General features: G+C 41.5%; 1 protein-coding gene across 4 annotated transcripts in view; it reads right to left on the bottom strand.

The window, feature by feature from the left end:
- The window catches only part of YTHDC1 (YTH N6-methyladenosine RNA binding protein C1), a 33,352-nt gene that overhangs the window by 5,037 nt on the left and 12,490 nt on the right, over nucleotides 1–15,825 (bottom strand). For all 4 annotated transcript variants that reach the window (XM_073340260.1, XM_073340257.1, XM_073340259.1 and 1 more), the window contains 5 exons: nucleotides 6,348–6,456; nucleotides 6,135–6,252; nucleotides 4,931–5,015; nucleotides 3,237–3,403; nucleotides 491–573 (listed from right to left, as the gene is read on the bottom strand). In XM_073340260.1, the coding sequence (XP_073196361.1) occupies nucleotides 491–573; nucleotides 3,237–3,403; nucleotides 4,931–5,015; nucleotides 6,135–6,252; nucleotides 6,348–6,456 (562 nt within the window). The remainder of the gene's footprint in view (nucleotides 1–490; nucleotides 574–3,236; nucleotides 3,404–4,930; nucleotides 5,016–6,134; nucleotides 6,253–6,347; nucleotides 6,457–15,825) is intronic.

Here is a 15,825-nt window from a genome sequence, read left to right as displayed (position 1 = left end):
GGAAAAAAGTTAACATATGTCTATCACGGCCTATTTTTTCAGCTTTTCACTGAAAGTGGTACTTTGATAGTTCACCTTCACGATTAAGTTTCAGTTACCGTTTACGGGCAAGAAAGGCGCTCATCATAGAAATGAAACTCTCCCACCATTTAGGAAGCAATGGAGTTTGAAATGGTTATTTTAACTGTCTGGGTTACCACCTAATATAAGCAGGGTGGCCCAATTACTTTATGACTACTGAAGAATTTACACTAAACTTAAGGTGGGATTTTCAAGAGGGCTCAACACTGGCCTAACTCAGCTCCCAGTGAAATAAGTGGGAGATTTACCATCAACTTCAATGAGAGGAGAGGTAAGCAAAGCTGAGCGCTTTTGAAAAATCCCACTCTAAATCCTAGTCACATATTAAAAGCTCATTAGACCTGTATGAATTCAAAATTCCATAATAAAAATACAAATACTTTTACATTTGTGCACATGAGATATTAACCTGGTCTTTGGTGAAACTCAGGGGGATAGTCAATCCTTGGTTTCTTTCTGCTGTTATGAATATCATAATCCTCTGGTCGACGCCTATACAAATTAGACATTAGAGATTAAACAAGGTTGTTTGGCGCATTCCTCACAGCAGCATCCCCTCACAGAAAAAAAAAGCACCTTGAGCTGGCCAGGATCTCTGTTTAGAGTCATTCAGAACTCAGTCAGCTTTACATATGCTTCACAGTGTCAAGAGTTTACAAATTTAAGCATTAGATTTAACTTCAAATCACCAAAAGCCATACTCTATGCTAGATAAATACACTTGACTATCGCTTTTTAGGTATAAACAGACTGACAATAAGAGAGGAACTTGATCCAACCATAGCTTAATATCCAAAGAGAATATTTAACAAGCTGGTCTAAAACAATCTCTTAATTTACGCTTTAACACTATACTTTCCACTTTACCTCTTAATTTAACCTAAAAGGATTAGACAAAAAAAGAGACTCAGTAAATCTGATTAATCAGTCAAACTGACAAATCTAAATATAGTTACCTCATTTGCAAAGTGTTTTATCCATTTTACATGGACACCTTTTTGCTAAAATTTGTTAGCCACAGGGCAGACAAAACTTTTGTAAAATGAAAGCCTCTTTCCAGGTACATTTAAAAATAAATTTGTGCATCATTCGCACACATGCCTCTTTCACCATTAGCTGGCTAACTTGATTGGACTAGAAGTCTTTTTGGATTGTCACTGACTAATCACTAAATTACTAGTTTAACCTCAGTTCCTTCTAAGGAAGGATTAATTCTAAAAACTCAAGCATCCTAACTGAAATAATTAGAGCTCTTGTCTAAAGACTGTTCTGTTGCTGATGTGAAGCATTAAAAAATCTGCAAGAACTTCACTCATGCTGGGGGAACCCATTTTAAAAGCAGCTCCATTCCAGTTATTGGCTTGAGTTAGTTCTTCAATAGACTTATGCTGGTCATTAGTGCCCCTCCACCAAGAAAATATAGAGCATTACAGTGGCCAATCACTTTTTAGTATTAGATTGTTTAAAACATTCTGAATTTTCCAGCAACAGGTATAGTTCCTTGATAAAGGATTCAAATTAAAGTTCCTTCAAATCAGTTAACCATTTTGCAAACTATACCAGCTGTTAATAGCTCTACTAATTGACCTGTTTCCATAACAATCATTTCTCCTCCCCCTTCCCACTTTCTAGTTTTTAAAAGCCCACTTTACCCAGTATCAAGTTTTTTGTTTTTTTAATGAAAGCAGATTCTTCACCCTCTGAGCAAAAAACCCAAAAACCAAAGCAGTTGCATCTACAGCAAAATCAGTTTAAGAAAAATAAAAGCTGGTGTAAAGAATGAACATACCGCTTTCTTGTAGTTTTGAGAGTGCATTTACGACCGGTATAAAACATGATAGTAACAGTTCATATAGTAGTCCAACTACTGACTTTAAGCTGTAAGCCACATACATAAATGGAGGCCCTGGCAGGCTTGAGAAGGTGTGGTGGTGTTATATGTATAGTTTGCAGTCCATTGCAAAACCTTCACTTGTAAATACTTTATTGCACTGGAAACCTCTTAGCTTAACTTCAAAAGCCATCTTGGTGCTCAGTCCTTTAAAGCCAAAAATATGGGGGCGCTGCCAGGTTTCCTCCTACCTACTCGTTACAGTGTCCTTTTTAAGCTCAAGGAAATGGGGACTCTTGTTGGGTATCTGTACCTACCACAGGATGTTTCCGCAAAGAGGAAACTTAACCAAAGGTTTCAGCCCAAACCATACAGTCTTTAGCAGGAAAAAAAACTTTAGATTTATCTGTAAGCAAAGTGGCTACACACAGGGAAAAGGTGTTTGGTAGAAGGGCTTATATCAGTTCTTTGCAAAGACTTCTCCAATTCTGTAACAAGTTATACCCCCTTTTCCTGGTAAATGCTGTTAAGTTCATAAAGCAGTGATCAATAACCATGTCGATCCTCTAAAAACACTTTAAAGTCCACAGGTACTGCCAACATCTGGAAAGGTTGTATATACAGACACAGCAACAGCCATTCTTTTTGGTTTGTTGCCGGGTCTCCAAGGGCCACTCGATCCCCTTTGGAAAGAACCTACTGTTTTCAGAAGCTCAGCAAGATGTGTGAATTCAGTGGTTACATGTTAGAGAATATTTGGCAATGGGGTTAACACATCACGGTGATACAATTTGAAATAGTCCCAATAATGCTCCTCTTGAATATCAAAATTATTTAAATATTTTATCCTCAAAATGAGGCGGCATCTTCTGCAAAATTATAAGTGATCCTTATAAAAGTCCCATATTTGATAAGGCTTATCCAGAGACACACCTGAAAGAAAAGGCTTTTACAAGATATTAACATATTTTGGCATATAAAGACTTCCTCTTCCTCCATCTAGCCTGCTCATAATAAATCCAAGCTTACCTATGGCTGACATTACATGTTGTGTTATCTGTATAAAAGATTTAGTCTAAACTAGACAGCTTTATTTATATAAGAACTATTTTTCTGCAAAAGCAAAGATCCCCATTTTCCTCTTGAAATATGACAGATCGGGGGACAATGTGAAATCCTCAATGAAGCCACAAACTCGTCCATGCAGCTTGATTTGAGGATTTTCTCTCTTCTTTATCGCAGGGAAAGCTTTTGATGAATCACATTCCTCCATCACGTTATTCTGATACATGTGCCTATTATCAGTCCAAAGAACGTTTCTAACCTTCCCACATCCCGGACTGGTTCTCGACGGGATGGACGTCCTCTTGATCGGGGCTGTGAATGCATTCGTCGCTTGTGCCGCATTTTATGAATGACTTGATACAAGTCAATGCTTTCATCAGGAGGGAATAGGAGACAAAGCTGGGTTCCACATTCAAGCTCAATTTCCTAGAATTAGTTAGAAGTTAAACAGTGATTTACAAGCTGAAAACAAAGAACCTCTCTCATTAATTACTTTCTCCAGGTACAGAAACACTTTGAAAAGAAGACCTCAATCCCACAAAATAATGAGCACAGTACAGTTTTATTAGCTTCAATGCTTTGGGGATATTTAGCATCATCATAAAATAGCCCTCTGCTGAGGACACAATACCTTCCTAATAGACATCCAGGTCAGCTTCATTTCATTATTGTTTAAAATTGAAAGAGTTTTTTGTAATCACATAAAATTAAGGAAAATAATCACCACGTACCTTAATCAGTTTACACTGTAGTCTGGAATATATGGATGATAATCCCACAAGCATGGTGAAGCAGATTTATTTTCAAGAATTAAATGTTATCCAAACTCAGTGAAAGAACCATAAGCAGTTTGTGAAACTGAGGTTTAATTTGTGTAATTACTGTATATTATGTTTCTAGCATATAAGGCAATTTGTTACAGCTAACTGAAAGCATACATTTTACCATTCATACGTTACCTGAATATACTGAATATGCTCTCCAATGGTTCATTAATTTCATATAATCATTTTAAAAAAGGGATTGACTGCAATTCTTCCGACAGTTAGGGGGACAGAAAGTATTTTCGTTTTAAAACATTTGTTTAGCCATTTAAAGGGCAACTGTCAAAGAATCAGATAAAATTCCTTTAAACAATATTAATAAAAATTTTAAAAAGCATACTCTGATTTGCACTGTCCATTTGCTTTTTGTAAATTATTAATTTTGAACAGTAAAATCGGATAGATAGTTCTACTGCCTCTAGAGTCACTTTTACTTTGTTCCTATGTACAAGATGAATCGCGTTTGGATCTACCACACTGCAGGGGAATATTTAACCCGCAACACCCCCGCTCAAAAAAAAAAATTGTTTTTTTTTAAATAAAAACCATTCATGTTGATTTTGAAGAGCGTTTTTAAATAAAACGTAAGTTACTGGAGTTGACAGTGTCCATTTCAGTGTATTCTCGAATATTTGGTAGAACTAAGAGGTACCAGCTTGCATTTTAAAGGTGTGCCTATTACAATGGTAGAATGTGTCAGAAGAAACTTAATACATAAGGCAAACCCAGTGCAAAAAACAGAATTGAAAGCACCAGAACTTGTTCTAAAAAGCACAATACTCTACTACAAAGTGAAAGTTATAGCACCACAAACTTAACATAAAATTTGTTACACTGCAACTTTGAAAGTTTGTTAGCACCAACTGCTGCTCATCACATTATATCCAGACCAAAATTGCTGATAATTTGCTTAACCTAACTGATAAACTTACTTTTGCAATTCTGCTCTCTCTCCAGTACTATGAGCAATCAACCTTGCCCCACATATGCCCTTGTCAACGAAAGCTGTACTGCAAGAGCTGAATAGTTATAAGAGTTTAAAAGTTATCACACCTTGAGTAAGTTTATCTAAATCAAGTCTTTTGTTTCACTTTATTACTAAAGGCATTGATTAAAAAAATTGACAAACCTGTCCGTCACGTCCAATCTTTACTGGTTTATGTTCATTCCAAGGATTGGTCAGGTGAGCAGATTTAGTGAAGGGTAATTCACGCCTAAATATGCAAGTGGTATCATTTATAGTTATTTTGTCTATTTAGTTTAAAAAATGCATACAACAGGACATTATGTACTGTATAACCTCATTAATTTGCCCTGTGACATGATCCTTTGAGAATTACTGACTTAAAAATCCATGCATTTAGATATCTGTATTTCAATATTATGGAGTTCAGAATATACTAGTCTATTTTACAAAAAAAACCACCCAAACAATGTTAGCACGGAGACCTCTCACTACAGCACTCTATTTAACTTCTGAGGTGATAAGAGCATGTACTAATTTATAAATGCTGGTTAGCAAGGTTCTCTTGTATAGATAAGACTATTATCGTTCAGTGTGCTACTAAATAACAGAAGTTCCAACTCTGACATACTGCCGCCTAAAATGCTAACACATATAAATCTGGTAACGTTCGAGTTCTGGTGGGTACAATTCTCTAGATTTTGTCTGAGCCAAGTGGAAGTAGCATTACATCTTTGAGGATGCATTAGATTATTGGATAATCACTGGAGGAAATTTCCTACAAGTGCTCCCAGAACTTGATTGTCTTGCTTATGTTTGTTTTATGACCTTTTAGTAGGCATGTCCCATCACTTTACCTACTGTTTTACATCAGATATGCATAATTTATTCCATCCAAAAAGGAGCATCTATTCCCCCCGACCTGGCCTTCATTTTAACAAGTTTTGAGGCAGTAGCATCTTTCATGCTTAGCCAGACCCCGTGGTACAAAACACTTCCCCTCTGAGTTTTTATTCTGCTCTCCAGGGCTGCGAGTCCAGAACATTTCAAAGGAACACTGTTTTATAAAAGGAAGATTTTAAGGTAACTGCAAACAAATGCTTGTAATTTATTAGGCTACTAAAAAAAAGGAAGCGCTCAGTTAAAACAAAATCCCTGTGTAAAATGTTTAGGACTATGCAAACAAAAAGCAATTGCTATAGCAATCTCACTTATAGGAAGAAGTCCCAAACCCAGCTATAGTAATAATGGGGCAGATTTTTCCCCCACTGAAGTGAATTTCAGTGAGATGGAAATTTTCAAAAGGGGTACAGCCAAACAACAGATAGAATGTATAAATGCTACTATTTAAATGAACAGAAATATTTACCTGCAAATCCAGTCAATTTTAAAGACACCTCCCAACATTTTAGCATTCATTCCTGCAGGCAGAACCCAGTGTATTGGGGATCCTCCATGATGGGATTCAGACGAGAGCCTTGCAAATCCTAGAGGAGTTGAGATAGCAGAGGGTAACAGAACAGCTTCTTTAAAAAACAAAACCAACACCACGCCACACATATCAAATGTTACTTTCATTTACCTTGGAATTTTCCACTTTCTCTCACAGAAAATATTAAAATAACACTTCTTGCTGCTCTAAATGCAGCATTAAGCTTCTTCTCGTTCACTGGAAGAGTTGACCAAACACCCTACAAAAAAACCCAAGGGAAATGTACACAAGTCAGTCACTGCAAGAAACTATTCATTAACTCAATATTTTAAAAGAGATTTAAATGGGGGGGGGGGGGAGGGGAGGCGGCTAATGGTCTGGAAGAAAATACTGCGGGGCAGCTGTATTGGAGACCTACTGGTATTGCCAACCCCAATGTTAAAAAGTCATGAGATTTAATAATAATAATTAAAAAAGAAAAAAGGCTCATGTTTAAGCCAATGTGTTGGTTATTTGCCTTGTGGTTTCTGAGTTTTTAGGGTGTACCCAGGTCATCTTTTCAAGTTTTTCCTCTGCAAAAATGACAGTGAGAAACTTAGTTTATATTTTAAAGAAGATTCTCACATAAAGCCCCACCTCTTGGAGTCAGGTTAAGTTTAACACAAAATATCATGGAGTCTTATGATAATTAAAAAAAAAAATCAAATCACAAGATTGGGCAACACTGGGATGGCAGAGCTGAAGAATACTGTAGAAAAGCCATAGTTAATGTCAAGGGGAGAGCTCTGCCTGCAGAGTGTTTCAGGCTCTATGCTTCAATTACTGGCACTGAATGAGTTACAGACTAGCCCATGCCAAAGGCACAGAAGAAGAGTTACTTTACATATAAAGACTGCAAGTAAAGTAATAGTGCTCAAGAATTTGAGCAGTGAATGTGCTGTTGCCAGCTCAGACAGGAAGTCAACATGCTATTGTGGCTTTATTCTCCCAGCAGAAAAGCAAAGGTGCCAAGCACCCACAGCTATGACTTTCCACAGTCCAAGCCCAAAGTTAAAACCCTACTGCAAAGGATTTAATTTTAAGCTTCATTTGATGGTTTTACTTTTTCAATATTAGCACAGTTTAATAAAAAAAAAAAAGGGGGGGGGAGAGATAGGCCTCCTGCCCCACCCAAACTGGGTAACATATTGTACTGACTTTTCCCTGTATTTCCTTTCCACATTATTGCCAGCGTGTAACATGCAAATACAAACTGCCCTATCATCCTCTCTGTACGTGGAAAGACAGCTGAGCTGCCCCTGTGGCAGCACCTCCTTCAGCCTAGAAGGGTGATCTGGAGGGCAGGCAATAGAGTGGCCAGAGAGATGCACCATACCCACCTCTTCCCAGACATCACTCAGAGTAGACACATAATAATACAGCCAGAGACTACAGTTCTGTGCCCCCCCCGCCCCCCCCGGCCTATCATATGGGTGTAGTTGAACTCCCATTTTAAAAAGGGAGGTGGAAGTCTCAAGGGAGCTGATGGCTTCAGAAGCCATAGCAGTAAAAGACCCTATTACCAAGAATTAGTGATCCAGCCCAGTGCCCTATTCTACAATGGGGCACGCTCTGCCCCTCAATGAAATGGTGAAAACCCTTCACATGGAACTCCACACAAACTTCTCTCTGACAGGAAGCAGTGAGGAGGCCCAAACTTATTTCCTTTCTGAACTGTCTTGCTCCCCGCTCCACCCTCATTGAGTGAGGTTACAATCCAGGATGTATTTTAACCATTTACTCAGTGAGGGGTAAGTTGCCCTGCAAGAAAAGCAGACTAAACAAACTGGAAAGATCAAACTTGGAAGCCTAAAACTAGGCACCTAAATAACATGTGGTCTGATTTCACAGATTCCGAGCACCCCAGCTTGCATTAATTTAACTTCAGGTACTAAAGTTTTTAAACTGATGAAGTGTCCACATATACACAAGTCAGCACCCCTTGACAGCTGTTGAAACTAACTGCATTAAAATGAAATATCCTCCAAAACAAAAGTCATGATACACTACACATATCTAGCAATGCAGGAACTATGCCCTGAATAAATTTAGTAACCGAAGAGAGACCGTGTGCCACATTTTTCAAGAAGTTCTGATAGATTAAGCTCTTTCAGGAAAGTACTTCGTTCTGTGTTTATTTAGCACCTAGTACAATGCCTGATCCATGACTGGGGCTCCCAGGAGCCACAATAATAATGATAATATTAATATTAAATACCCCATTTTCCCCCTAGATTCAGAAATGTTTTTAAAAAAGTTATATTTGAAATAAATTTCTTGTAGCAAGTCAAATGTTGCTCCAAAATGAAGTTACTTACCTGTAACTAGAGGTTCTTTGAGATGCGTGGTCCCTATCTGTATTCCACTGGGGGTTATACACATACACCCCACGTGCCCGGAGCTTTTGAAAGTACTAGCGTCTGCCCATGTGCCCTTGCTTCGCCTCATGGTTTCAACTGAGGCAATAAGGGGTGGGGTAGACTGACTGTGCCTTCAGTTCTTTCTTCAAAGCAAAACAAACAGATCTGTGGCAGAGGGGAAGAACGGTGGGACTGGAATACAGATAGGGACCACACATCTCGGAAGAACCTCCAGTTACAGGTAAGTAACTTCCTCTTCTTCTTTGAATGATAGTCCCTACTGTATTTCCCCGAGGGTGACTGACAAGCAGTACCTAGTCAGGAGGAGGGTGCAAGGAAGATGACAGAACCGTGGAACGGAGAACAGCCACACCAAATGAGGCATCTGCAGCAGAGTCTTGCACCAGGGCAAAATGGGGAAAAAAAGGTAAAGGTATGCACTCAACTCCATGTGGCCGCGCTACGTATGTCCATGAGTGGCATGTCGTGAAGTGCAGCCATTGTTGATGCCTGTGCTCTCACAGAGTGGACTCATACCTCAACGGGTGAAGACAGCCCCGATAATTGATAGAGCATGAAATCCAATTAGAAATCCTCCGAGTGGAGATGGCCTGCCCCTTAATCCTTTCCGCTATAGCGTCCAAGAGTCCCCAGGGGGCTTCCCGAACAGCTTAGTCCTCTGCAGGTAAAAGACCAGGGCCCTACAGACATCAAGGGAGTGAAGGCATGTGGCTTCGGAAGAAAGGCCATACATGTATGGGTTGGTTGAGGTGAAAGCAGGAAACCACTTTAGGCAGAAACTTGGAATGCAAGCGCCGGGAAACTTTGTTCTTATGGAACGTGGTGAAGAGAGCGGGGAGTTCGGCCATCATGGCCCCTGGTTCGCCTAACCTTCTTGCAGAGGTAACAGCTGCCAGGAAGACAACCTTCACGGAGAGAAGAAAAAGGAAACAGGAGGCCAGAGGTTCGAAGGGTGAGTTCATCAGTGCTGTGAGGACAAGGTTGAGGTTCAGGGTAGGGCTGTCGATTAATCGCAGTTAACTAAAAAAAATTAATCGCAATTAATCTCACTGTTAAACAACAGAATACCAATAGAAATTTAAATATTTTTGATGTTTTTCTACATTTTCAAATATATCGATTTCAATTGCAACACAGACTACAAAGTGTCCAGTGCTCACTTTATTTTTGATTATAAATATTTGCACTGTAAAAATAGGAATTTTTTCAATTTACCTCATAACAAGTACAGTAGTGCAATCTCTTTATCATGAAAGCGCAACTTAAAAATGTAGTTTGTTACAGAACTGCATTCAAAAATAAAAAAAATGTAAAACTTGAGAGCCTAAGTCTATTCAGTCCTACTTCTTGTTCAGCCAATCGCTAAGAGAAACAAGTTTGTTTGCATTTACAGGAGATAATGCTGCCCACTTCTTAATTACAATGTCACCTGAAAGTGACAACAGGCGTTTGCATGGCCCTGTTGTAGCTGGCATCACAAGATATTTACATCCCAGATGCGCTAAACATTCATATGTCCCTTGATGCTTCAACCACCATTCCAGAGGACATGCATCTATGCTGATGACCAGTTCTGCTCGATAATAATCCAAAAGTAGAGTGGACCGACTCATGCTCATTTTCATCATCAGAGTCAGATGTAGGCCAGCAGAAGGTTGATTTTCTTTTTTGGTGGCTTGGGTTCTGTAGTTTCTGCATCAGAATGTTGCACTTTTAAAGACTTCTGAGAGCATGCTCCACACCTCATCACTCTCAGATTTTGGAAAGCACTTCAGATTCTTAAACCTTGGGTTGAGTGCTGTAGCTATCTTTAGAAATTCCACATTGGTATCTTCTTTGTATTTTGTCAAATTTGTAGTGAAAGTGTTCTTAAAACGAACAACATGTGCTGAGTCATCATCTGAGACTGCTATAACATGAAATATATGGCAGAATGCGAATAAAACAGAGCAGGAGACATAATTCTCCCCCAAGGAGTTAAGTCACAAATTTAATTAATGCTCTTTTTTTTAAAATTAAACGAGCATCACCACCATGGAAGCATACCCTCTGGAACGATGGCCTAATCACGAAGAGGCACATGAATCTTTAGCGATCCGGGATGTAAATATCTTACGACGCCAGCTACAACAAGGCCATGCAAATGCCTGTTCTCACTTTCAGGTGACATTGTAGTTAAGAAGTGGGCAGCATTATCTCCCGTAAATGCAAACAAACTTGTTTCTCTTAGCGATTGGCTGAACAAGAAGTAGGACTGAACAGACTTTTAGGCTCTCAAGTTTTACATTGTTTTATTTTTGAATGCAGTTCTGTAACAAACTACATTTTTAAGTTGCACTTTCATGATAAAGAGATTGCACTACTGTACTTGTTTGAGAGAAATATTTTTCAATTTACATCATTTTTACAGTGCAAATACTTGTAATAAAAAATAAAGTGAGCACTGGACACTTTGTATTGTGTTGTAATTGAAACCAACATATTTGAAAATGTAGAAAACATCCACAAATATTTTAATAAATGGTATTCTATTATTGTTTAATCGCACGATTAATCAAGATTAATTTTTTTAAAAATCACTGACAGCCTTAGTTCCGTGGAATGAATGGGAGGATACAAGGCCCTTCCAGAACCTTGCAGTTAATATGTGAGTGAAAACCAAGTGCCCTTCCACAGGACTGTGGAAAGCACTAATGACTGCTATGTGTATCTTGATAAGAGCTGAGAGTGAGTTCAGATACTTTCAGGGACAGGCGATAGTCCAAGAGAAGAGGAATGCCTATGGCCTCAGGGGCAAGCCCTTTCTGCATGGCCCAGGAGGCAATATGTTTCCACTTGGCTTGGTAGGATCGCCAAGTGGATTCTTTCCTGCTACTTGTGAGGATGCCTCGTACTACCGATGAGCACTCCCGTTCGAGTCAAGATGCCCATCCAAAAACCAGGGTCTCAAGTGAAGCATCTGTAGATCAGGATGTCTGATCCTGCTGTTGTGTGATAAGAGCAGCTCTGGGAATGTTGGTATCAGAAATGAAGTATGGTTTGACAGGCGGAGAATAAGCGGAAACCAGAAATAGAGAGGCCAGGACAGGGCGATCAGGATGACAGTCGCGCTCTCCCCCCGTGGAATCTTTGGGAGGACCGAGGGCAGGAGAGGTAGGGGAGGGAAGGCATAATTGAACTGGTCTGACCAGCAGATGACGGTGTTCTTGGAACAGGCTCCGAGCCTGCCCTGGAAGGAGTGCCGTCCGCATTTGGTGCTGGCATGGGAGGCAAAGAGATCCTTGGTCAGAGTCACCAAACAGCCGAAAACGTCTATGACCACGGAATTGTTTAGCTCCCATTTGTGGTCAGCCATGAAATTGCTGCTGAGAGCATCCAATCATGTTCTGAGTCCCTGGGAGATAAGCCACTGAAAACAGGATACCTTGTGTGATGCTTCCACACACAGCGCTGGTGATCTTGTACCCCCTTGCTTGTTTATGTAGTAAACAGTGGCAATGTTGTCTGACATGATGAGAACATGACAGGAAGACCTGAGGAGCAGTGGTGAGCCTGAACGGTAGAACTCTGTATTGTAAGTGCCAAGGGCCCATTGTAAAGCTCAAGAACCATCTGTGGTTTGCGTGGATATCTATATTGAAGTAAGCATCTTGTTGTATACCACATGCCTCTTTCTAGCAAGATACGATGGCTGTGAGAATGACCACATAAAACTTCGGCTTGCATTTGAAGTGGTTGAGACCACAGAGATTTAGGGTTTGTCTCGTTCCCCGCTTTTTCTTGGGTACCAGGAAATAGGTGGGGTAGAACCCTGCGCCCTGAAAGGTCATGCAAACAGGCTCTATCACCTCTCTCTGCAGGAGTCAGTCCACCTCTAAGGTGAGGATACTATTGTGAGAGTGGTCTAAGAAGTGGGACTGGGACGGGGGGATGTGGATGAGGTAGCACTGTGAACTTGATCATACAGCTATGTTGAACATCATACAGGACCCACTTGTCCATTGTTATCGCGCTCCAGGCTGGCAGAAAGTGTGCTAGACATCCCTGAAAGGAGTGGGTTGTATGAACTGTGGGGTGCAAGGTGGTTCATGACTCTCTAACTGCACTCAGAATTACTGCTTACATGAAGTTTGAGTGTGTGATGTCAAAGACTGTGCTGACGGACCACGCAGACAGGGCCGTTGGGTCTTTTGACACTTATGGGGAGGCTCACAGGGTTGCTGATGGAAGAATTGAGGAGCTCTATGCCATTGTGCAGGAGTTGGATGACAGAATTTGCACAGGGGCGTATAAATACCCAGTGATCACAGGGTGGCTCTACAGTCTTTGAGGGAGTACAGGGAATCATCAATCTTCTAGCTGAAGAGGTGATATTCATCAAAAGGGAGATCCTCAATTGTGTTCTGCACCTCCCTTGGGAAACCACATGAATGCAGCCAGGATTCCCTCCCCAAGACGATCCCTGTGACCATAGTGTGTGAAGATGGGTCCACCGAATCCACCATGGCCTGAAGCGTTGTCTGGGTGACCAGTTTGCCTTCTTTTAAAATACCCTGGGAAGTGGGCATGATCCTGCTGGGGAAGCTTGACTGCAAAGTCCAAAATTGGTCATAATTCAAAAAGTCATATTTTGTCAGTAATGCCAAGCAATTAGAGATGCGAAACTGAAGGCTGGCTGAAGAAAAGATGAGCTAGGAGGTCCAATCTCTTTCTTACCCTCCTTGTCGGAGCGGAAAGTGGGTGTTGCTGCCTGGCCCGTTTAGTAGCAGCCTGAATAACCAGGGAATTGGATGAAAGGGGGATGCAGGAGGGGTGAGAAAGCAGAAACTCAGACCCTTCGTTGGTACATAGTATGTTTTTTGTCTCTCTTTTGGGGTAGGTGCTCAAATGGCCTAGTTGATCAGGAATGCCACTCTGGATGGTACCAATACATGCAGAACATCAAGTAACTGATGTTGGCTGTCCTGCACCTCCTCCAGTGGAATGTGGAGGGCAGCAGTCACCCTATGTAACAGTTCCTGGAATTGGTGCTAGTCGTTCGGAGGCGGAGGAAATAGTCCACAACACTGCCACATCTGGAGATGAGGGAAACTACTCTGGATCCAGCGGAGTCGGGCTAACCAGTGCATCTTCCAACCCCAGGTCCAAACATCTACTTGATGAAGGACAGAGTTGAGAGATGAGGGACTCCTCTTGGGCAGATCAGAAAGATTCAACAGGTAGATATTTGGGTCAAGACCCCCAGTATGGGCAACCAGGAGGATCTTGTGGTTGCTGCAGGAGTCCCCACGGAGTGGGGTACCAGTAGCTCCTGTGCTGAGGAAAGGGAGGATATTGCCACCTAGCTCATGGAGCTTTTGGGCACTCATGCCGACAGAATGGGAGAAGCAGATCATGTGCTCCATCCGAGTCCTCAGACACTGAGAAGTCAGATCCTTGTTCGAATGGTGGTGCCGTCAGAACGAGCGGATCCGAGTGAGTCACTGGGTCATGTTCCTGAGAACATCCCTAAGGCAGCAAGTGCAATGCAGAAGAACTGGGTCTCTTATGAGGCAAATGAACCGGGAGACATGGCGACGTCACCTCATGCAGGACCAACAGTTCATGAGATCCAGGAGCTGACTTGAGCCTCCTCAGTGTCAGTGGCATGCATTCCACAGATGGAACTGGGGATGGAATGGAGGACTGCCTTGGAACCAACGATTCCTGTGACTTCGGCAGTACCGATCCAGAAAAGATACGTGGCTCTGTAACCGGGATTGGTGGATCCTGTGTTCTATGCAACTTCTTGTTGTGCTTGTGAGCCTTGGAATGTGCCACTTCTCCATGCCTGGAACTCATGGAGAATGCAACGATATTCTTGGGCTTTGAGGAAGAATTACTGCCATGCTTATGCACACGCTTCCTTGCCTCACGGCTAGGTCCCCTGAACGGGAACTGTAATGCTAGTACCAGCAGAACTGGACTGGAGCTCCACTTTAGGAGACATGCTCCTCAACCGCTCAGGCTGATGTACCGGGGTGGTGGTGCTGTGTTCCCCAGCCTGGATCTGAGTGCGGCCTCATGGCTACCTCCATGAGGTGCTTCTTGAGGTGGAGAATCTGGCCTTCCCAGGTATGGGCTGGAAGCAGAGGCAGATACTGCACCTCAATGCGACGTGCAGATCTTTGGTGTAATGCAATACCCAGGCATGGGGAGGGAAGAGGAGAGGAAAGGTGGGTAGCTGGTAAAACAGCATCCCAAAGTCCTTAAAATCCTAAAAACTACTTCTAACACTAAAACTGCTACAACAGTAACAAAATACTAACTATAGACAAGAATAAAACAGTCTTTTTTCTGTATTTAGGAAAATGCATCACAAGAGATGAGAGGACAGAAAAGGCTCCAACTCAGACAATGCGGCGGTGAGAAGGAACTGAGGGTGCAACTGGTATGCCCCGCCCTTTTATCACCTTGGTTGAAACCATGAGGCGGAGGCAAGGGTGCACATGGACCAGCAGACACTACTACTTTCAAAAGCTCCAGCTCAGAGCACTTGGTGAATGCATATAACCCTTAGTGCAATACAGATAGGGACCATCATTTGAAAAAGAACTTTTCCTGACTGACTTCCTACATGACCATACTCCAAAACACAGAATTATAGGACCGGAAGGGACGTCAACAGGTGATCTAGTCCAGTATCCTGCACTCAAGACAGGACTAAGTATTATCTAGACATCTGAATACACTGATTCTTTAATACAACAGCCTAAATTTTTCTTTTGCCAAAATTTAATATTCAGAGAATCTTGACCCAGAAATAACAGACATCAATTCAGGCAGTTTTTCATTTGTTTTACTTGGAATTACATAGAGATCAAACTCTCACCATGTACTGAAAGAGGTACATTTAGGGGCCAGAATCGGAGATGCCCCTGGCAAGGGAAGAGAATAACTCAGGTGGCATAAAGTTGGCTGAGCCTGCTGCCATGTCATCCATCACCAACTGCGCTCTCAATATCGGAGGCGTCTCAGTGGTGGATAAAAAACTACCACTCCAATTCTCATCTGGTATACAGTCCTTAGTAATTACAGCCAGCCGGCATAAGTTAAGAGCAGTCAAGGAGCTGCTCTAAGTTGTGCTGGAGCCAGAGCAACTACAATTTGAGAATTAGGAAGCTAAAAATGGGTTTGCAATTTTGGCACAGGAGATAACATGGGCTTGA

Source organism: Lepidochelys kempii, chromosome 4 (assembly GCF_965140265.1).
Source record: "Lepidochelys kempii isolate rLepKem1 chromosome 4, rLepKem1.hap2, whole genome shotgun sequence".
NCBI classification, from domain to species: Eukaryota; Metazoa; Chordata; order Testudines; family Cheloniidae; genus Lepidochelys; species Lepidochelys kempii.
The sequence above is the reverse complement of the archived record's forward strand: the minus strand, read 5'-3'. Positions and strand labels throughout refer to the sequence as shown.